Source organism: Sabethes cyaneus, chromosome 3, assembly GCF_943734655.1.
Source record: "Sabethes cyaneus chromosome 3, idSabCyanKW18_F2, whole genome shotgun sequence".
In the NCBI taxonomy this organism is placed as follows: domain Eukaryota; kingdom Metazoa; phylum Arthropoda; class Insecta; order Diptera; family Culicidae; genus Sabethes; species Sabethes cyaneus.
The window spans coordinates 182790182-182813646 of NC_071355.1; the positions used below are offsets into that span (position 1 = coordinate 182790182).

At 40.7% G+C, this 23465-nt stretch overlaps 2 protein-coding genes across 2 annotated transcripts; one reads left to right on the forward strand and one right to left on the reverse strand.

The window, feature by feature from the left end:
* Positions 1-1093: 1093 nt before the first annotated feature.
* LOC128740477 (lipase 3-like) lies at positions 1094-5478 on the reverse strand. Its single transcript, XM_053836017.1, has 2 exons — positions 5362-5478; positions 1094-2173 (listed from the first exon to the last, which is right to left on the reverse strand). Exons 1-2 carry the CDS (start codon positions 5476-5478, stop codon positions 1094-1096), a joined length of 1197 nt encoding a protein of 398 aa, XP_053691992.1.
* A 3358-nt stretch (positions 5479-8836) lies between these two features.
* LOC128740478 (lipase 3-like) lies at positions 8837-9998 on the forward strand. Its single transcript, XM_053836018.1, has 2 exons — positions 8837-8842; positions 8922-9998. The coding sequence occupies exons 1-2, from the start codon at positions 8837-8839 to the stop codon at positions 9996-9998; spliced, it is 1083 nt and encodes a 360-aa protein (XP_053691993.1).
* Positions 9999-23465: the final 13467 nt, after the last annotated feature.

The window sequence follows — 23465 nt, forward strand, 5'->3', positions numbered from 1 at the left end:
AGACTGATAGAAAAATGGTTTAAAAATATGATAAACCATTCGTATTATTTAAAAAAGTATTTTGCACAAAAAATATCCGGAGTGTTTTGCGATTAGGGCGCAACTAGCAAAATGTAAACAATGAGAAATACTATTGTGATAGTTTGCAAGTACATTTTCAAGTCGTAATTTAAATCCGAATGACAAAAATCGGGTTTAAAGACATAAATTGGTGTAGAATAAAGCAATGTTATAGTTACCAAACAATACTACATTAAATCTGTGCATTCATCCTGATAATCTAAGTTTTCTAGTTGAACCCCTTGAAATGAGCCTCAAAGCATTGCGACAATGAGTTTCGCCCAATACTGATTCGCCTTGTTTTGATTTTTTATTTGGTTTCGCCTGTTTACAATGCGCCTGTGTTTTGAAAACAACGTAGTTTCGCTCTTTACTATCGCCTGTTTACGACACGATTTGCCTGTTACTTCATAACAATGCAAAGGGCTAACCTGCAAATTGTGTTTTGTTTTGATTAAACACTTCTATCGCCCATCACTAAAAACTTTTTTTTAATAATTCTATCGGTTAATATAGAAGAAAGGAATCTTGCCATCGATATTATCAATCTTTTTAAGGCTGATGGTGGTATAAAACGATTTGCTTGCATTTGCTTGCTAGTTGAGCTTTAATCGCGAATAACTCCGGATATGTAGAAGTATACTATGCTTGTTTTAACATCTCACAGGTTTGAAAATGACACTTTTCTCTTGATAATTAATTTTGCTCTGTTACATGTCAGAACCAAACTTAAGTTACAATTTGGGCTTTATTACACTTTTATGGCGTCATTTCTGTTCAAAATCGGCTGTAAAAATTATATTAAGAGTGCAATTAAAGTATACTGCTGAAACGAGCTGCTCAAGCCACAGATTCTGAGCTCAATCAGTTTTCAAAAACCGGTAGAGAATCACGATCCAAAACTTTCAGGTATGCCTGATATATATGGGCACTATCACATTGCTACCGAATAGATTGTGACACAACTCTTCACTTCCTTATGCGTGCAATACAGCATTTCCTACTATTAAAATTGAACTCTATTTGCTATGCTCTAATGAACATAATTCCTCGCCAGTTTCAAAATATCCTGATGAACGCCATACCCATTGATTCCAAATATAAAATCAATATGATTCCACTTCGGATCCGGATGCCGATATTTCAGCATCAATTTCGGCAAACGAGCCGCCAGTTTGTCTAAGTCCTCTTCCACAAGCAACGGATCATTCAATCCATAGTACAACGCAATCGGAGCGGTAATCTTTTCCAACTGATAATCGGGTGGTGTCACATTACCGTACCGCACCATATTTTGTTCTTCACCAAAATCGTACTGACAAAATCGGCCCGATTGGTACGTTTGCGTAAAATGGATCGCCTGCCAGATGGAACCACCGGCCGGGAAAATCTCCAGAATCGCATTCAAGTTAGACCGATTGAACCCTTGCCGATCCTCACCGAGTAGCATCCAAACTCCCATCAGCAGAAAGTCATCGCCGATTAGACCATACTTGATGGCACCTTTTAGATAGTCGACGAAATGTTCGTTCGTCCTACCTCCAATTTCGTAGTAACCCACCTCTTCCATCAGCTGGATAGCTGGAATCGCTTCACTGTCAAGCAGATTGTAAGGAATCGCATTCTTCGACCAAAATACCACCGGAGAATTCAGATGTGCACTTGCAATTTTGGAGTTGTACTCCGGGAGGCTTGAAGCCATTACAAGAAAGTTTACCGCGCCTTGCGAATGTCCAACGAAGTGCAACTTTTTCCGATTAGTGACGGTCAGCGTGTAATCTATCATCGCCGGTAGATCGTAAACTCCAACTTCATGAAAACTAAAGTTCCAAAACTCTGGCTCCGTTGGTTTTAAACTGCGATGGGACCGTGAAAACGTATTTCCTCTTGCATTGGCCAACCAAACATCGAATCCACCGTCCCAGGCTTCCAGTGCTAGGGACATATTCGGTCCAAGAACGGTGTATTCAGCCGACGAGCTTAGAAATGAGTGCATAAGCAGTAGCACCGGCTTGCCGGCAGCAGGAATGCGGGCCATCGTCAAGCGGTAGCCATCACTTGTGTTCACCGGATGCAATTCGACAGGGTAGTTAAATCGTTCGATTGTGCTTTTCTGCAATGTTAGTCAAAATTGATTTATGTGGTTCATACGATAGAAGGTTAAACGAATTACCAAAAACTGATCGGAATCCTCACTAGCAAAAACTGCAAAAACTAACGAAGAGACCAAAAGTAAGCTCCGTTGGGTCCACATGGTTTGTTGCTAGGTAGTAAAGCACAGGTTCACCGAACCGAATAGTTTTATACTGACCATCGGAGTCACGCCCAGTTGCTTTGGACGTAATTTTGATTTGGATACTTGGCCCTAATTACTAACCGAATTGTTCTAATGATGATTTCGGTTTTAATATATGTTGATGCCGTTATGGTTTTGGAGGTTCAATATTGAACAATGCAGCGGTTTGTTGCGTAAACTCATTCACCCATGCTGCGTTGCTTGAATTGGGTACATAGTTTATTTCGATGCTCTTGACCAATTACGTCGGTTATTTCATCTCGGTGGTACATTCTATGCACTAAAATAATCAATGTAATAACCAAATTTTCCAGTGCATTTTCTTAGAAGCCTTTAGCTTGAATTTCGAATCAAAATGCATTTGAATCGACCAGAAATGTACCCATTTTTCTGTAAGTGAAATCTGAAATGTCAAAAGTACTCGTCGAAAATTCATTTCATTTCACACACACACACATACACACACATACACATACACACATGCACGCACACACATACACACACGCACACGCACACGCAGTTTGTCGGAAGCCTTAGCTAAGCTGGAAGTATATTTCGTTAGGACCAGGGCCGGCGCTAGCCAATTTGTCGCTCCACGCAAATTCTGAAAATGGCGCCCCCAGAACAAACGAAAAACAGTCGGCGTTGCTGTATGCAGACATTCTACTACCTACACACTCGCAAATGCGCAGTTTCGTAGCATCTTTCTGCATAACCACTCATGAGGCATACAACTCGTGAGCAGTCGGCTGCCCGTGAGGGCTAGCGGCACACTGGGACACAGATTTTGCATTACTTTTTCTTTTTCATTTTACGCCCTCGATTCTATACACGGGTGGGAGTGCAAGTCCTCGTGAGTGATCGGTATCAGTTGCTCAGGCTGCAATAACGTACGAGAGCGACAACCGTGGCTGCTAGCTAAATACACACTCGCAAAAGTCGTTGCAGTGCGTAAATAAACAAGAGCGAGGGTCCAAAAGAAATGCTTTTGCCGGTGTGTTCACCGTTGAACGAGTACGCATTTGTGAGAAAATTAGCCCACACAAGTGCGGGCTTCGCAACACTGGGCATAGTCAACCGCCATTTCTTTTGAAAAATTGCCGGTTTCTTGAGACCCATCATTAAAATGATCAACCTTTAAAAACGGAAAAGTTTGGTTCATATTTCCTGTTACTTCAGAAACATCCTCCTTATACCTTGCTACTTCATCGAAGATGAATCTGCTGATTGCAGATTCTGAAGAGATTCGTAAATCTCTCCCGAAAAATTTCTAAATAATTTAATATCATCAATTCCACTTTCCCACCACGTTTATCTAAGTGTTTTGATTGTTGTGTTCTGTTGCTATTAAATTTTATCAGGAGGAGGTGAAGCGCAAACGGAAAGCGAAGAATGGCGTAGGCGTAAGAACCATGCACTGCAGGTACAGAGACTATAAGTTACAGAGGCGACAAGGCACTCAAAAACCGCTAAATTTTGAATCAAAACGGAGGTAACTCCTCGTTATGAATCAAAATTTAACGGCTTTTGAGTGCCTTGTCGGCTCTGTAACCTATGTCTCTGTAACTCTGTGGCACTACTTGGAATGATTCTCAAATTACACTTGTCGAAAGTTGGGAGAGTACGGGTTGGTCACGTCGGAAAAATTCCTGATGACCGTACAGTGAATCTGTTCTTTTTTAGACCTTCATCGGCCTTAAGGATCTTCATCGGCATTGAGGGGGGCTCTGTAGCCGTAAGGTTACCGAGTCTGCTTCGGCAAGCGAATGGTCGTGGGTTCGAATCTTAGTTGAATCAGGCCATTCGATGTCAAAGTGACTTTAGCATGGGTTTATTCTCAAGCCATCGCTAATGCCGAACACGGATTGGAAGGTTTGTGGTGAATTCTGGCGATTTAATTTGCGAAGAACTAGGGCCTGCGCGAGGGAGACAACGGCCTTTGACTAGGATTTGTTCGTTGGAGCGCTCCGGGTGGACAGAGGAAGATTGATCCTGAATACGCGTGATTTGACAGACACGTTGATACGGGCCTGCAATGCTACCATGGCGAGAAAACTAAAGTCGAGGAGCGCCCGGCGCCCCGTAACCATTACGCTAACTGTCGCAGACACAACTAGCGCTCAGAACTGCAGTGAACCGGGATGAGCGTAGCATGGTATTCAGTTTAACGAAGGCTACTTTGAAACAGGAGACAAAGCAGAGCAAACGCAACTGCTGTAAGGAGCGGTGCCGAGAAGCTGACGCTAATCCCTGGGGTGACCCGTAAGGCATCGTAATGACGAATGTCAAAAGTCTTGAGATAGCCAGGGCGCTGAGCCCGGATAAGCTGTAGGTTATTGTAGAGTGTCTTTCCCCGACGCACGAGTCTACCTTGAGACCACCAACACCGTACAGCGTAGAAGAGAGGGACAACGTTGATGGTTCGCAGGTCTGTCACGACGCCCGATCTAGATGTAATCTCTAACTTGACCCTAAAAGCTGCGTTACAAGCGTTCTCGGATATGTTCAGGACAGTGTTGCGGAAATGCCTAGAATATGGTCGCTCGCTCGGATATCCTGCGGGAGATCCGGCGTCGTATTGGTCAATATGATATGTATCCAACATACTCCTGAAGAATACAAAACTCCTGGAGAGGATTATCCTGAACAAACTGACAAGGTTTGTTTGTTTGTTTGTTTATTTATATTTGAGACCTTTTAACCATATATGGTCATTCAGGTCAAACTGACAAGGTACATAGAAGGTTAACACGGTCTGTCGAACATGCAGTGCGGGTTCCGTAAAAGGAACCCACGATGGATCCTTTTCGGTCAGTAATCGAACGAAGAAGAGATCATCAACGTGAAAAGCACCATCAACAGTGCTAGTGCTAGCTGGGAGGCCATTGCCGAGTCACTGCATAGAATGCAGCTTCCGGGTTGTCTATGCAGCATTATTAATTGTTACTTCACGAACCGTGTGCTTTACGAGACTGCCAAGACTGGCGTAAGGCGATGAACATTACGTCGGGAGTTTCGCAAGGCTCCATCCTCGGCTTGGTGCTCTGGAACAGAACTTGCAACTGTGTACTGACTTTGAAGCTGTCCAGAGGTGCGTTGATCGTCGGTTTTTCCGATGACATCATGTTATCATCGGTGAGAGCTGACTTACTGGGAGAGGTAGAAATGTTGGTTACTAAAGCGATTGGAAAGATCAAAAATTTGCAGGGATTGCAGGGGACAAAGCAACAAATTGCCCACCATAAAACGGAGATCCTGCTGGTCAGTAACTGTGAAGCATTACAGCGGGCTGTTATCTCCTTCGGAGAGTACGTAATTACTTCAATCGGTGCGGTCAAGCATCTGGGAGTAATGATAGATGACCGGCTGAACTTCAACAGCCATATCGATTATGCTTGTGAAAAGGTGGCGCAGGTTATCAGTGCGGTAGCTAGACGGGCCTCTGGAACTATTGCTGGAATGATCCTTATCGGCATAATGCTTGTGGAAGACAATGAGTGTTATGGGCGAAGAAGCCCCAGAGCAGCACGGAGTCTAGTGAGCGAGGAATCGTTGGCCAAGTGGCAGTAAGACTCCCAAGCGACAATGTGAGTTTTATAGTACTCTTATTGCGGCATTAAAGACCTATTTTGATCTTAAATGCCATCATAAGAGTGTAATGAAATACAAATTGTTACTTGGGTAAGACACGGCCGAGAACGGTAGATGGACGCACCGGCTCATACCGGTTTTGTAGACTTGGTTTAACAGGAAACTTACTTCTCCATCTTTCCTCCGGTTTCCACATGACCTAGTTACTGTCAGGTCACGTTGCTTCACGCAATACCTGCATCGGTTTGGACACACTGCGACACCAGCCTTTCCGGAAGGCAGAAGGACAGTAGACGGACAGTCGATGCCTCAAATCAACGTCCTATTTTTCGACTAACTTCTAACATAGGTGAAAATACGATTGTAAATGGAAATAGAACCGTTATGCGCTGCTGTTATTTTGAACAGTACAAAATGGACGCTGCTCAGTGGCAGATTGATTGTTTTCGTGTTCTTCTTCTTATATTTGATGGAGAAAATTCAAATAGCAGCATTCAAATCAAGTCAGCATGCTCGTTGTTACAAGGGTTTTGAAATTTCATCGCAAATAAATACTTCCCCTGTTTTATTTAAACAAGCTAGCCCGGTTCACAGTGACAGTTCTTACCCGGTTTCACCTGACAGGTCGATGCACAAAAACAATCCCAGCTGGCTCCTTTCTCTTAAGGTCACCACTACACCACACTACATGAATAAATAATAAAAATAGTAGTCAAGATTGACTTAAGATGAAATTAGTCATCATCGATTCTACAAATTTCAAAAGCAGTTTTTTTGTTTGAAACAAAAATTTTGTTCATGAAAATATATTCGATGTGTTTAGATTGGCAAGAAGAATGCAGTGAATATATTTCTATAAACAAAACCCCACTTTTGGGCCCAAAAACTGTTTTCGAAATTGGGCTCTCCGACGAAAAGTTAATGCCTGCTAGTTTCCCGTTGAGGGGAAATGAGCAGCCATTACCTTTCACCGGAAAGCCCAATTTCGGAAGCAGTTTTTGGGCCTAAGACAGGGTTCAGTTTTTAGAAATGTTTTAATTTTTTTTTTCGAACAAAAAAACTGCTCTTGAAATTTATAAATCAATTATGACTGATTTCTTCTTATCGCTGCTATTTTATTGATCACTAGTTTATTTATGAAGTAATCCATACCGAAAATTTTTGACATATGCTGGGGCCAGCACCGAAGCTGTTTGCAGTGGGAATAATATCAACAATATCAAATTCCAAAGTCCCGCTTCTTCTCATTCAATCTTTGCTTCTCTGTCTCAGCCTTACTCAAGCTGACCCCGCCTAATGTTATTCTCGCTAGAGAAGTCATCATGGATTTCTCCATAGCTGAAGCATCTAGGGTAGTTGATCCAATAGTTGTGGTAGTACCAATAGTTGCGCTACTATTTATTATTAATGCATATTTTCGTCTCCGTAGCATTTTAGGTAAAACAATTACATTCATTATATAAAACAGGTTTTTAGAAGTATTGGTAGTTACACTACACCATTTAAAATTAAAGCATTATTTGCTAAAATGCCAATTTTCCAAAATCTAACGCGCAGTTGGAGCGCACAACTATAGGCGCTCATCTATAGTTTTGCTACGATGTTTTTTCACTTAGCAACCTAACAATGTATATGGAATACCACAATTAAAGGAACATCAAACTTAATTAAGGAAACATTAGCGCAACTGTTGGTACAATATAATTGAATCGGAAAATTCATTTTTTCTTTATAAAGCTTCTCGTACAACGAAAGCAATTGTCTTGCCTTGTATTTGATAAATTTATATCCCACAAGCAATAATTGAAGAATATACCTCAATAAACAAGCAAAATGAAGTTATATTGTGCTTAGTGGCGCAACTAATGGATCATCTACCCTATCAGTTATTAATCACATCCATTATTAGAACGATTGACGTTTGCTTTAGTAGAACTTACCTGTTTTTTCACGCGTTCTTGCCTTTAAATATTATAGGTATGCCCCTTTTATGTGGCCGTGGACAACCCTAGTAGCACAGTTGTTCTAAACTAGTTGTGGTAACCGATTAATGACTAATTTCAGTCATAAATATGTTGCAGCAACCAGAAATAACAAATGCGTGCTACTTGGGAGTGTTACCATTAACAGAGCAGAATCTCAGCAGATATCAATCTTTTGCAACGCAACGTTTTCCTCAAATCCGTCCATTGCATTGCTTCGACCCACAAATTTCGATACCTTTCAGACACATATTTTCAATTTTGATTGATGGACATGTTCTCTGTCAAAGAATTGCTCTAATTTTTCTGGATTGCATCATCATACGCTTTCATTTGGCGTGTTGTGTTCGATCGTGACCGAATCCGTAAGACGCCTGACGAAATATTGCCATGCAAATATTGCTGAGGTGGTGGTGGTGGTGCTGGTAGGTCATGGGACGTGAGCATAAAGGACGGACTCCGGCCGGATCGGAGACAGGTGCCTCACGCAAGGTGTGCATTATTTGCTGATACTTTGAGCGGAGCGGACTTTGATTTGCATGGTCGACCCTCCTGCCGTGAGATGCTGGGACAATCGCTTCGGGAGAGTTATTATACTTGCTGTCAATAACCCGTAAATCGCATGTGAATTTACGAGCTTCGAGCTTGTTGTACCATTTCGATCATTCGTTTTTAATCACGATGTAGATGTCATTATGGTTATGGTTATGGTATGGTTATGAGTCACGCAATCAACTGTGAGATGCGTTTTTAACATGCGCTTGGTGCTCCGGCCGATGGGATCTAGTTACCTTTTCCGGTCTCACGAAATGTAATTACAGTCATTACCTCAGTCTCAGTTGAACTTGGAAAACGATGGAGTATTGTTTGTTTCTACTTTCGCTGGTGTTATTAGTCCGATCGAATAATGGAGGTAAACTTGATGAACAATTGGTATGCAAATTTAATAACAAACAAATTATTTTTATCATGACATTTCATAATTGACACAGAAAAAATCTATATCAAAATTTGGGTACCCGGTGGAGTTGCATAAAGTAGTCACTGACGATGGGTACGTTTTAACCATGTCTAGAATTCCTGCCCCCGACAAACCGCCATTACTGATCGTACATGGACTATTTGGATGCTCGGTTGATTCAACCATTCAAGGACCAAACAAATCACTTGCGTTTATGGCTCGAGATGCCGGTTTCGATGTTTGGATGGGCAACAATCGAGGTACTACCTACTCCAAAGAACACCAATCACTGCATGTCGATTCCAAAGAATTTTGGCAATTCAGCTTTCACGAGCTCGGACTGTATGACCTAGCGGCCATGGTTGATTACGTCCTGGGACAAACCCACCGAAAGCAATTGAACTATATAGGACACTCTCAAGGTTCAACACAGTTTCTAGTCCTCAACAGCTTACTTCCACAGTACAATGCAAAATTTGCAAGCGTTCATCTTTCGTCACCAGTTTCTTTCATTCATCATGCTACAACACCTGCGGTATTCTTAGCACCTCGTTTGGATGAGTTGGAAGCCGCAGTTAAAACCTTACGTATGTACGAACTTGCTGGCCGTGGTAATGGGTCGTTCATGGATGCCATTGCGTTTGGCGTTAAAGTTGGTCTGATACCCGTGGGTTTAGTTCTGATCAACATGTGGTACTTCATCGGCTTCCACGATTCCGTGAACCGATCTTTGATTCCGGAATTAATGCAATATAGTCCGGCAGGAGCTTCTGCATTTTCCTTTCTGCATTACATTCAGCTGTATAATGCCAAAAACTTCCAGCGGTATGACTACAAACCGAAAGAAAATCTTCGTCGCTATGGTAGCAAGTCACCTCCGGCCTATCCGCTGCACAAGATTACCGCACCGGTTTCGCTCTACTACAGTGATGATGATAACTTTAACCAGCCGGATGACGTAGAGGAGTTGGCACTTCGGTTGCCGAATGTGCAACGCAAGTACAGGATTCCGGTACGCAAGTGGAATCACTTGGACTTTCTCTACGCTGCTGAAGCGCACAGAGTCTACAGAGTTGTACTGTCCGGATTAAGAAAAGATTTTCGCTAATTATTATCCTACCGTAGTTACACAGTGTAGGTAATAAATGTAAAACGTGTTGGGATTTGATGGTAGTAATAAAAGCTGGTTACAAGTCTCAATAAAAGATAAAACTAACTATGGGAAGCTTTTAACTATAGTTCTTTGAAATCTTTATTTCGAAATCTTCGAAATTGCCTCTTTCAACAGTGCTGTTTTACCGTTTCTTGTTAACCTAGATCCGTTGCGTTAGTCGTTGTTAACGCCTTCCACAGATTTTGCGATTGTAATTCGAATGAAAGTATTATGAAGCTTTTATTTAAATGCAACAACCCAGTCAAAAAAAATCGCTCAGAGTCTCTGGGGTTCCACGCACAGGAATCGTGAAGAAGAAAACTGCAGAAGACCCAGAATTCTTGCTTGAGAATCAGAAGATTACCCGGCATATATTTCCAAATGAGTCGAAGTCCCAAAATCCCAAAATTGCGGAGCCAGCATGGAGGAATGCTTCTGTTTCAATGCAACCCGCAGACGTTTGACTATGGAGAGCTCCCCGATTAAGCCATTTGAGAGCATTGTCGGTGCGGAGCTTTAATTATGTATCGCCTGGTATTCTGATTGGATCGAACAACGCAAATCTGCTGGCTTCGATCGAGATAGCCTCCAAAACACGACTCCCAGCTAGCACCAACTCGTATATCAATGTACGAAAACTATCGTAAATATCTCCTAGCAAACTCAAGATCGTAACTAAAGCTGGATAAAGTGGGATCAAGTTGATTTTCTGTCGTATATAATGATAATGACTGACATACATACGATTTTCAGCACAAAATCGTAGAGTAGTACGGAGCGACTCGCGCTTAATCGGATATTACCGTATATAAATACTTATATAGTCGTAACGCTCAAAAATATTCGTAATCACGTAGATCGATTCCAAAATAGTACGGATATGCCAATTTTGCGCATGAAATACGATTTATTTAGCATGTATATCTGTACGTAATGCTGATTTTTACCATTTTTATACATATGAAAATGCTAGCTGGACTTGGCTGGACCATTTGTGGCACCGTTGGGGGCACGAAAAACGTAGCTGACTTTGCAATGCACATCTTTGAATGTACCAACGGCGGAGGACTACATAATCCTGTCAAACAGTTCTTCACATTCGAGTTTCAGCGTACGAGTTGCCGGAATCGGAGGAGAATCAACAAGCTAGATATTCGAGTAACACCACAAAGTAGGTTCCTGGAGGCTCAGAGACCGGGCTATCTTCCGAATAGCTTTCCGGTAGCCATGAAACGATAGAAGTGTTATGAAAGGCAGATGAGCCCGAATTGAAAAGAAGCGTGTACCAGCAAATCAAGCAGGATGGATTCATTCAGGATGCGACGCCGGATGAATTGCCTGCCGCTCCCGGGAAGGGATGATATTTAGTTTCTGGAGCTGTTCGGAGCCCATAAAAGCCCGGGAAGATTTGCTTTCAGTATCTCTCAATAGTGTACTCCTAAAAGGTCCGGACTTCCTTCTTCTTGGTTGAAGGTGTTGTGTGGATTCCGAGAGCGAAAAGTGGCCTTGCTGGACATTTCAATGTTTTGAAAAATATATAAAATATAGAAATTTACAACATAAATTGATTTTTTTTTGGGTTTACTCGAAAGTTACATGTTGGTTGGGTTGGGTTGGGTGTTTAGCATTGCCAGTTCAAAATAATTCACAGAAAAAGACAACTCCAGCACTAAAGGGTGCACTAATGGTTAATTTACCCAATTTTGGACCACACTTTCAATCAAATTTTGGATGAGATTCTAGACCTGGACCAGATTGTGGACCTTGCCCTGATCCTGGACCGCATTTTTATTAGATTTATTGGACCACCAGTCAGATTTAAGATCAGGTTTGGAGTTCAGAGACCTGAATCGTATTTTAGACCTGGATTAGATTGACTACATTTTTATCAAATTTTGTTACAGATTTTGTAACAAATTTTTAAACAGATTTGAATTAGATCCTGGACCAGATTTAGGACTACATTTTTAATTAGATTTTGGTCATATTTTGGATGTGATTATGGATTTGAACCACATTTTGGACCTCCTTCAGATTAGGGGTCAGATTTTAGACCACTTTTTTATCAAATTTGGACCTGGTTTTGGAGTACTTGGAACACATTTATGTTCAGATTTTAGAAAAGATGTGGGGCCAGATTTTGAACCATTTACTGGATCAAGACCAGATTTTGGGTCTGTACCAAGTTTGAACCATATTTTTGAACAGATTATAAGCCAGCAACCAGATCTTGGACCAGAATTTGAACTGATTTTGAACCTGGAGCAAATGTTGGACCTGAACTGCATCGTGGATCACACTGTTTATCAAATTTTGTTTCAGAATTTGGACTAGAATGAGAACCATGTTTTGGACCACATTTTTTGGATCTGGGTTGGTCTGGTTTTGGTTTTGGATCTGGATCTAGACCTGGTTCCAGAGCATCGTAGCGTGACATTGTGGTGGACTTGGTGAAGACCCGATTTGGCGCCCCCTCGTTTCCTAAATCAGTGTTCCTTCAAAGTCTATTATTTTTAAGAATTATACTGTCATATATGACTCTCATAACTTCCTATATCCAGTACCTCGCTACTCTCTGAGTGTCTTACTACTGGCGTCCTTGGCGAGGGCCAGTCTGGCCCACTGCACGCTATGGCGATCAATTTAATCATCTGTTTGTCCATGCGAGCTGTATACCTGGAGGTCTCCTACATGTTGCCATGGGAGTTCTGCAAGCTGGCGATCTAAGCTGGTGGTCATCATCGACAATGGTTCGAATTTCCAGGGTGCTAGCCGTGAGTTGCGAGGACAAATTGGAGACAAGCATCGGAATCTGAATCTGACCAAAACGTTCAGTAATGCGAACAATAAGCGGGTTTTCACGTCGCCTTCAGAGGGATTTGGGAGTGACTAGTGCGGAGTGTGAAAACAGCGCACAACAGCCTGTCCAGCTTACGGAATCTAGACGATGAGACGCCATCGACGATTCTCGATAAAACATAGTCTATTGTGAACTCACAACACAACCTTTGACGTTCGCCTCAGTTCAGCTTAGCGATCAAGAGGCTCACGTCCCTAACCACTTCATATTTCTTATCTTTAATGGAGTGGTCCAAGCGCCGAAGACGTTAACTAACAGAGGCCGATCGAGCTGCGAGAACCAATTGGGATTTGACGAGGAAACTGATTAACCAGTTTTGGACGAGATGGATTCGGGAGTACTTGCCCGTATTCGCGCACCGTTCCAAATGACACAAGATGTTAGAGTCACTGAAAATAGGAGAGCTGGGGGTTATTGTAGCCGAAGGAACTCGCCAAGGTTATTCCGGGACGCAACGGAAGCTTGGGGGCAAATATCAACTAGATTGCTACGCAGGCCAGTTTCAAAGCTGGTGGTGCTGTGAATGTCAATAGTGACAGTTTGACGTAGGAACAGGGAAATGATACAAACTAAAAACAGCAACATAACCTCCATAACGCCCTTTCTCTCTTAAGATTTCCCGAAAGAAAACCAACACCAATATTTTTCGATGGGACGAAAATCTGAACAATTTGGTGATCTTTTTATTTTTATTTATTTTTTATTTAATTTTTCTCGTTTTCCGTCTTTTATTTTCCCTTTTCCTTTATTTTTTGTTTCCAGTTTTTGTCTTGTTCTAACTCTTCATATCTTCTTTCTTTCTCGTTTTTCATGTTCGTCTGTTCCGTCGGTCCTTTCTTCGATGTTCCGTTTTTCCGTCTTTTCTGTCACATTTCTTCTGCTTTTGGCCGCCTTTTTTCCTATCCTCTCGAGTTTTCCCTTTTTCTATCCCGTTTTTCGTCTTTTTGTCTTCCATCTCACCGTTTTCTTTACCGCGTTTTTCCTTTTTTTTTCTTTTCTTCTTTTTCTGTCACTTTTCCCGGGTTTTGTACCATCTTTCCCCTTGTATGTCCCGTACAACCTCTTCGCCCGCTTATCTCGTTTCCTTTATCAGTTTTCTTTTTTCTCTCTCTCGCTATTCTTCTATTTGGTTCTGGTGTCTCTTATTGTCTGTTCCGTATTCGCTTTATTGTTTCGTTTCGCTCTATATTCCCTCGTTTTCTTGTTTTCCTTATTATGTCGCCTTTTCCCTCCGATTCCGTTACGCTATAACTTTGGATTTTCTGTCTCTCATGACAGTTTTCATTTTATTTTTTGTTCTTTGCCTCCCCCTTCTCTGTTCTTTTTCTATCTCCTTTTTCTGTCCCAAGTTTCGCCCTTTTTCTGAGTTCTGTTTCTCCTCTATTCCGTTTTTCGTCTTTTTCCTTTCATTTTTCCCTTTTTTCTGTCTCATTTTTGTCAGTTTATCTTCCCGTTCTCGTCTTTTATCGCTGCTCCTGCGATCTCTTTTTCAATCCCGTTTTTCGCTGTTGCTTATTCCGTTCTTCCTCTTATTATGTACTGCTTTCGATTCTTTTCTGTCACGTTCTGTTATTATTTTAAGTTTTATCATTTTTCTTCACTTTTATTTTTTTCTTTGCCGTCATTTTCTTTTTCAGTTCTAGTTCCTCCATTTTTCTGCTCTTGTATTTTCTGTTGATTTGAGATAATCACCGCCACCACAATGTTTGTTCGATTTTATCGACGTTTTTCGGTATTTCGCCGAAGATATTATAAGAAATTTTAAATACCAGTTAGTCCGGACGTTTCGGGCTACTGCTGGTCTTCGCTCATCATCTGCGGACACTAAAACATTATATTAAGCACATTTACAACATAAAACATATTACAAATTCTTTACTTATACTTTTTTCGTCCATTAGGTTCTGCTAAGTTTATCTTTCTCTTTGCTTTATCTTACTTTCTATTTCGCTCTCTCGCAAGTTTTTTAATTACAACGTTGCAATGTTGCGGAATCTACTTGTCTATTCACTACATTGTCCTCACCCTTAATTTTAATTTTACGTTTCTGCTATTAGTCTAGTGTTATGCTTGGATATTTTTTCTACGATTTTGGCTTCGTCAAATTTAAAAACATGACCTGTTTCAATGGTGTGTTGGGTTAAACCTGTTCCGCCAACTGTTTTTGCTTTGATTCTATACTTATGTTGTTGCATTCGTTTTTGTAAAAATTGGCTTGTTTCTTCTACGTACGGCTTGTGACACTGGCCACAATTTACACTCTTGTATTTTCTCTTTTCCTTTTCCTCCTTTTCTATTACACCTTTTTTTCTTTTTTTGTCCCTTTATTTCTCTGTTCCTGTCTTGTATATTGTCATTTTTTATTTTTTTGGTTTTTCTTTATTTTCTCTTTGTTTTCTTGTTTTCGTTTTCTTTCCAGTCTCTTCGTTTATTGTATCGTTTTCTTTCTCTTTTTTCCGCATATTTTTCTCCTTTTTTGGACCGTTTTCTTTCCCTTTCTGTTACGTTTTTCTAATTTTCATAACAGTTTTTATAATTTTTCTCTCTCGCATTTATCCAACCGTTCTATCCCGTTTGTCCAGTTTTTTTTACGTTTTTTCGTGCTTATTTTTCTTTTATCCGGAAAGCAGCAGGAGGCAGACTACAGGTATACCTCGACAGTACGTACACCTTTGCTTCGTTTAGCGTAGGGTATTGTCGTTGTCGTCGGGCCACTGTTATGGTCGGGCCATTACGATTTTACTGTTTTAGTAACTCATGATATCTATGATACAACCATTGCAAAACTTCTTACAGTGATAGCTATCTTTTCACAATAATGTGAGTTTCAATCGTGTATTCAAAACACCCGTGCTGAATTCAGTGACTAAATCTTACAAAAAAAAGTTTTCCAGGCGCAATGAACTTTTCTTCAAGAAATGATTCACGAAATGCTATTATCGAGATATATTTTGAAAATGTATGAACTGTGTTGTGCTGCACACGAAGACTATAGAAAAATCCCCTCCAGTAAGGTGTTTGGGAAGGCTAAGGTGAAATACTAGAAAAGCGCTATTTGTAAAGGTCGGGCCACTTCAGTAGTCATGGTTGGGCCACCATAGTTTTCAGCGCAGAAGCGCAATAGTCGCTAGAGAATGTCAGTCACGTAAAATGTGATGAAATAAAGCAAAAGTAATACGATAAAAGCCTAGATTTTTGTTGTTTTTTCATTGTAGTTGTACACTTCGGAAAAGGCGATTGTAGTAATATTGATTTTACAAGATAGCCAATATTTCGCAAAAATGCAATTAAAAATAGGGTATTTGTACCTATATGAGCCGTTGTCTACGGAATTCATTCTTTTCATGTCTCTATATAGAATTTCAATACATATGTCTTAGATTTTCTGCGGTGGCCCAACCTGTACAACGTGGCCCGACTACGACAACATTTTTTGTCTTCACGTAATTGCCTATAAGTTTTTTATTTTCCAAGCAATTAGTTCAAAACTTTCCGGAAATCTACCTTATTCTTAGACCTTTGCAACGATGTATTTAGATTGCTAAAATTCTTTTCGAAACGAAAGTTATGGGCGAATTCCAAAACGTGGCCCAACCACGACGACACTCCCCTATGTATTCCCGAAACGTACGTACTATCCAATCACAATTTTAGGGTTTGAAGTTTGCAAATTTGCATGCACTATTGAATATATATATATTCAATATATATATATATATATATATATATATATATATATATATATATATATATATATATATATATATATATATATATATATATATATATATATATATATATATATCTATATATATATATATATATATATACTAGCTGACCCGACAAACTTCGTATTGCCACAAATTAACCTGTGTTGTACATAAATCATGAATCTCGGATGATCTTTATCACTTCTCGAGTTTTGCAAGTCCCCCAGTGGGCGGCGCTTCCGACGGCGGGTCACCGGCAACACTCGCGACCGGCTCGTCCTGAATGATCTAGTGTTACTATAGATAGTTTTTGTGGTCTTGTTATTGATTAATGTTTTATGGAAGAGTCTCGAATTTCTCGAGTTGGATTAGTTTTTGAGTTTCGCCAAAATTTCTGTTTTATTTGTATGAGAGTCCATATCCCCCTACCACAGGGGTGAGAGGTCTCTAACTATCATAAAATAAATTCAAGACTCAAAAATCTCCTACATGCTAAATTTGGTTCCATTTGCTTGATTAGTACTCAAATTATAAGGAAATTTGTATTTCATTTGTATGGAAGCCCACCCTCTTAAAAGGGAAAGGGGTCGTAATACACCACAGAAAAAAAATTCTGCCATCTAAAACTCTCACATGCCAAATTTGGTTCCATTTACTTGATTAGTTCTAAAGTTATGAGCAAATTTGTATTTCGTTTGAATGGGAGCCCCCCCCCCCTCCTAAAAAGGTAAGAAGTCCTAATTCATCATGGGAAAAATGGTTGCCTCCAAAAACACCCACATGCCAAATGTTGTTCTATTTGCTTGATTAGTTCTCGAGTTAGGAGGAAATTTGTATTTCATTTGTACAGGAGCCCTCCCTCTTAGAGTGGGGAGGGGTCCTAATTCACCGTAGAAAATTTTCTTGCCCTCGAAAACCTTCACATGCCAAAGTTGGTTCCATTTGCTTGATTAGTTCTCGAGTTATGGGGAAATTTGTATTTCATTTGTATTGGAGCCCCCCTCCTAATGTGGGAAGAGGTCCTAATTCATCACAGAAAAAATTCTTGCCTCCAAAAACACCTACATGCCAAATTTGGTTCCATTTGCTGGATTAGTTCTCGAGTTATGAGGAAATTTGTATCTCGTTTGTACAGGACCCCCCCTCCTAAAGTGGGGAGGGGTCCCAATTCATCATTGAAAAAAAATTGTCTCCAAAAACACACACATGCCAAATTTGGTTCAATTCGCTTGATTAGTTCTCGAGTTATGAGGAAATTGGTATTTCATTTGTACAGGAGCCCCTCCTCTTAAAGTGGGGAGGGGTCCTAATTCACCATAGAAAATTTTCTTGCTCTCGAAAACCTTCACATGCCAAATTTGGTTGCATTTGCTTGATTAGTTCTCGAGTTATGAGGAAATTTGTATGGAAGTCCCCCCTCTTAAAGGGGAGAGGAGTTATAATTCCTCTTATAAAGAGGGGAGGGGTCTCAATTCACCATAGAATAAATTCTTGTCACCAAAAAAACACCCACATGCCAAATGTTGTTCTATTTGCTTGATTAGTTCTCGAGTTAGGAGGAAATTTGTATTTCATTTGTACAGGAGCCCCCCCTCTTAGAGTGGGGAGGGGTCCTAATTCACCGTAGAAAATTTTCTTGCCCTCGAAAACCTTCACATGCCAAAGTTGGTTCCATTTGCTTGATTAGTTCTCGAGTTATGAGGAAATTTGTATGGCAGCCCCCCCTCTTAAAGGAGAGAGGAGTTACAATTCCTCTTATAAAGAGGGAGGGGTCTCAATTTACCATAGAATAAATTCTTGTCACCGAAAACACCCACATGCCAAATTTGGTTCTATTTGCTTGATTAGTTCTCGAGTTATGAGGAAATTTGTATTTCATTTGTATAGGAGCCCCCCCTCCTAAAGTGGGGAGAGGTTCTTATTCATCATAGAAAACATTCTTGCCTCCAAAAACACCTACATGCCAAATTTGGTTCCATTTGCTGGATTAGCTCTCGAGTTATAAGGAAATTTGTATTTCGTTTGTATAGGAGCCCCCCCCCCCTCTTAAAGTGGGGAGGGGTCCCAATTCATCATAGAAAAAAATTTTGTCTTCAAAAACACACACATGCCAAATTTGGTTCCATTTGCTTGATTAGTTCTCGAGTTATGAGGAAATTGGTATTTCATTTGTACAGGAGCCCCCCCTCTTAAAGTGAGGAGGGGTCCTAATTCAACATAGAAAATTTTCTTGCCCTCGAAAACCTTCACATGCCAAATTTGGTTCCATTTGCTTGATTAGTTCTCGAGTTATGAGGAAATTGGTATGGAAACCCCCCCTCTTAAAGGAGAGAGGAGTTATAATTCCCCTTATAAAGAGGGGAGGGGTCTCAAATTACCCTAGAATAAATTCTTGTCACCGAAAACACCCACATGCCAAATTTGGTTCTATTTGCTTAATTAGTTCTCGAATTATGCAGAAATTTGTGTTTCATTTGTATGGGAGCCCCCCCTCTTAGTGGGGGGAGAGGTCTCTAACCATCACTAAAACCTTTCCTGGCCCTAAAAACCTCTACATGCAAATTTTCACGCCGATTGGTTCAGTAGTTTTTGATTCTATAAGGAACACAAAACAGACAGACAGACAGACAGACAGACAGACAGACAGACAGACAGAAATCCTTCTTTATAGGTATAGATATATATATATATATATATATATATATATATATATATATATATATATATATATATATATATATATATATATATATGTATATATGTATATATGTATATATATATATATATATATATATATCCCCTATCTTATAGAGGGGAGGGGTCATAACTCCCTTCCTAAAGAGAGGAGTGGTCTCAATTCACCATAGAAAAAATTCTTGCCTCCAAAAACATACACTGGCCAAATTTGATCCCGTTTGCTTGATTAGTTCTCTAGTTATGCAGAAATTTGTGTTTCATTTGTATGGGAGCCCCCCTGCTCCCATCCCTTGTCACCAGTCAGAAATTGCGTGGGTTCGGATCCCACCGCTGTCACCACAAATGTAGGCCCCTGAGGGTACCTGTTTCTTTCTAAGGAAATAGAAAAACGTTTTCCTATAACCGACCGGACGGGTTTTTGTTACACCTTAACTTCGCTTAGTTCTACCTTACTCTGAACTTCAACACGACTTCTCCTAGCGAGAATCGTGTTGTCCTATTCTGCCCGCGGCAGACTTCACCCGTACATTGAGCCTCCCTATCGCGCTTGCAATTTCTGCCCTCGAATTCGGGCTTTGTTTGTCAACAATTGACAAACACTCATGAGTGGGTCACGCCCGCGCCGAGCATAAGTCTCGCTGAGCGGCCAACCATTGCATGCCAATTCGCCGGCGTTTGAGTCACGTGGCTTCGGTACCTCGAACAGTCATACGATTCATTATTTCCCTATTCGGTGAAATGCGATAGTGCATTTGCTTTGGAAATCGTTCGTTGGTGCAGGTTAAGAATTAGGCGCGTCCGTTCACCTAGAATGTGGTGCGAACGCGACATTTTAATGTAAATTTTGAATTCACTAGTGTTTTAAGACTGAGATATAAGTATCGAATGATTGGGATTTTGGCCGTTCAGTCATTAAATTATAGTAGACGTTATATTTGCCTTTTTACGCCAACGTTTCGATCCGGATTTGGATCATCATCATTAGACAAAGACGATCAACACTTTGTAAGTAACAAACTCAGATAACAACAGCTAATAAAAATACCCGTGCGTAGAGGCCCTGATGATGATCCAAATCCGGATCGAAACGTTGGCGTAAAAAGGTGTTATATTTGCCTACTATAATTTAAAAACTGAACGGCCAAAATTCCAATCATTCGATGTAAATTTTAAATTGTTTTCGCCTTATTGGCGCCGTCGCTTAACCGAGTCACTGACTGGCACGGGTGATCAAATTGTATGTTAAATTTTGATGTGCTCTGAGCTGACCGGGGTTGATTCCTACGGGTTCAGCCAGATGAAAATGCGTGAGATCATGTTCACAGGGGATGAGGGTCGCTTCACCCCTCTTAGGGGGAGGCTACTCTAACTAGCATAAGAACCTTCCCTGGCCCCAAAAACCCCTGCAAGCAAATTTTCACGCCGATCGGTTCAGTAGTTTCCGAGTCTATAAGGAACATACGGACAGACAGACATACAGACAGAAATCCATTTTTATAGGCATAGATACACTCTATTTCTACGAATAAAAGGTGTTTAAATTCGTTGGCAGGGTCAGACCACCGACTCCATCGGCCCAGAACCGTTTTGTAGAGTGTCACAAAGTGCACTTGGAATCTAAATCTTAGACTAGAACTTAGAGTATGAGAACACAATACAATATACAAAATGGAAATTCTTTGTAGGACTACGGCAGTCAATACGCTTTATACAACAAGATGGTAAAAAGACCTATCATTGCTTAGTCTAAGCAAAAAAAAACTAAGTGTCATAATAATAGGACAATGAAACTTGTCAACACTGCGGAAAGCAAAACCGTAGAACATTTGTTCTGCCAGTGCTCTGTTTACTAACGCTTCGCAGATTAAAACCAAAGAAACAACGGAGCCATTCGCAAATCTGGTATACAGATCCCAAACAGGTGATAATTTTCGTAAGTGCAATGCCTGAAGAAGTACAAACTGACAATGACAAATACTTCCACTAATAGTGTTCTGTTTACCACAAATAGTTAGTCAAAAGGACATAATAGTTCAAAAGAACGGTCGCAGTGATCCTATATAATCTTTCGACAGTAAAAAATCGATGTTTTATTTTTTCTATCGCATTTGATCGAACCCCTAAACAAAAAGAGGTAAATTTGTAGCACATAAACACTATTGCATTGTTTGGTAGGATAGCCATTACAGTCGTTTTTTGTCAGCCTCAATTATACCGGCACTGCGTGCGGATGGTGCAGAATTACATTTATTAGGGCCGCCATTTAAAAAAATCTGCGGTATCCCTTCAGCCAATGGTTTTACAAATATTTTATGGAAGTAATATTTCAAGATACATTCAGAAATGCAGATCAAGTGCAAACAAAGCACCACGAAATGAATGATCCACGAATGATGTTGCATAGAAGAAATCAAGTACCTTTTAGCATCGCTTTTAAGATGAACTTCGCGGTTTTTGTAACGACTTTAACGATGGTATTTTATGAAGATTTTTTCCAACTGACTACCAAGCTCTGCATTATTCGACTCAACTGATGATAGTTGAGCGTATCTCGGAACTGTGTTTGCACTGCCATCACCAATCAACAGCCTATCCGCATTCAATAGGATACGACCTTCAGCTCAATCTATTCAACACTAGGACCGAACCGACACGTTGTTGCACCGTTTGCAAACCGGATTTCCCTGTGCTCCAACTCCGAGTGTCATTAGTCGAAAGCAACTCATTCATCAGGGAATATTAGTTCGCTCCAGTAACGACTCACGATTACAACGACAACATAGATCGCGAGTAACTGAGCTCTGATAGTTTAGGCCGCTAGATAGAAAATACAATTTGCGTTCTTGACCAACTGGTCTAAACCACTTTGTATATTCAATCAGCAGCAGGCAGCAGGACCCCGAGCGAAACGATTAGTTGAACCGGTAGTGGCTAATTCCGTACGACGTAATTGTGTTGGTAATAGTTTTTCCTTCCACTTCGCCCAAACCCCCAACTATCAGGGGGGTTAGTTGTTCGTTCAGCAAATTGTCAGAAGGCCTTTAATGGCAAATATCCTTAGGGTCGGACGGTAAAAAGGTAGTAAAAGGATTTTCCTATTCTGGCCAAAGCAGCAGCATCGCTTGTGCATAGTATGTGCGATAATTAGCGAAATGGTCTATATCTTAATAACCACGTCGCAAGCCTAGAATTAGTGTAAGTCTATGATTTGTACAAATGATTTTAATTGTCGAAACGTGCTCGCGCCGGGTTTGTTAATGTGAAACGTAGCGAAGCTACGTGATTTGCAAGTTGCTGTTACTTACAACTGTGCTGAGCGGTTTTATGGGCAAACATGGATTAAAATTTTCTACCAGCAAGTGGCAATATAGCTGCGTAATAATAATATACATTTGTTCGAAACTGTTTGGATTTACTGTTGTTCCGTTCACTTTCGATGTCGGTTCGCTTCGCGATTTCGGCCGAGTTGTTCTGCAGTGTTTATCTACGCAGAAAAAAAGGAGCTAAAATTGTTGAAACTTGGCGAGTCTCACTTTCATTGTTTGCACTTTTATTTCGATGAACAAAACAACAACAGCTGATGCAACGGAATGTAGGTAACAGTTTTGCTGTTTGGTTCCTCATTGCCGTCAACAAATATTAATTCCATCGATCTTTTCCTTGAAATCAGCTCAGTAGTATTTGGATTTTACGAGAACACATTCCTTCATCCAAAAGTGTGTCTGTATTATTGCCAAAACACCTGACGAATGGAAGCATGCAGAAAAGCGACCGTAATCGATTCGATTCGGCGCAATTTTTCCAACACACTTACCCGATCTTATGCAATGACGACTCACTTTTGATCGATTATTGATTTTTATCGTTGGTGCGTTTTGCCTGCAAGATCCATCGTGGCCGCAGCCACCTTCCCCCGCTGTATGCACCGTCGCGTCATCGCCGCCAGCAGTCAATAACTGATTATAGCCTGCGAACGATTGCATGATCGATGGGGGTCCGTCACTATGGTGAAGCCATTTGAACCGACCTCCTCCGTCGTTGTTTCCCAGCCGCATGCAGCGCCAACCGCGCCGACTAGAAAACTCCGTAATTTGAAAGTTTATTGCACTTTTCTTCACGGTGTAATGCAATTATCGCGGATACTCCTGACCAGCG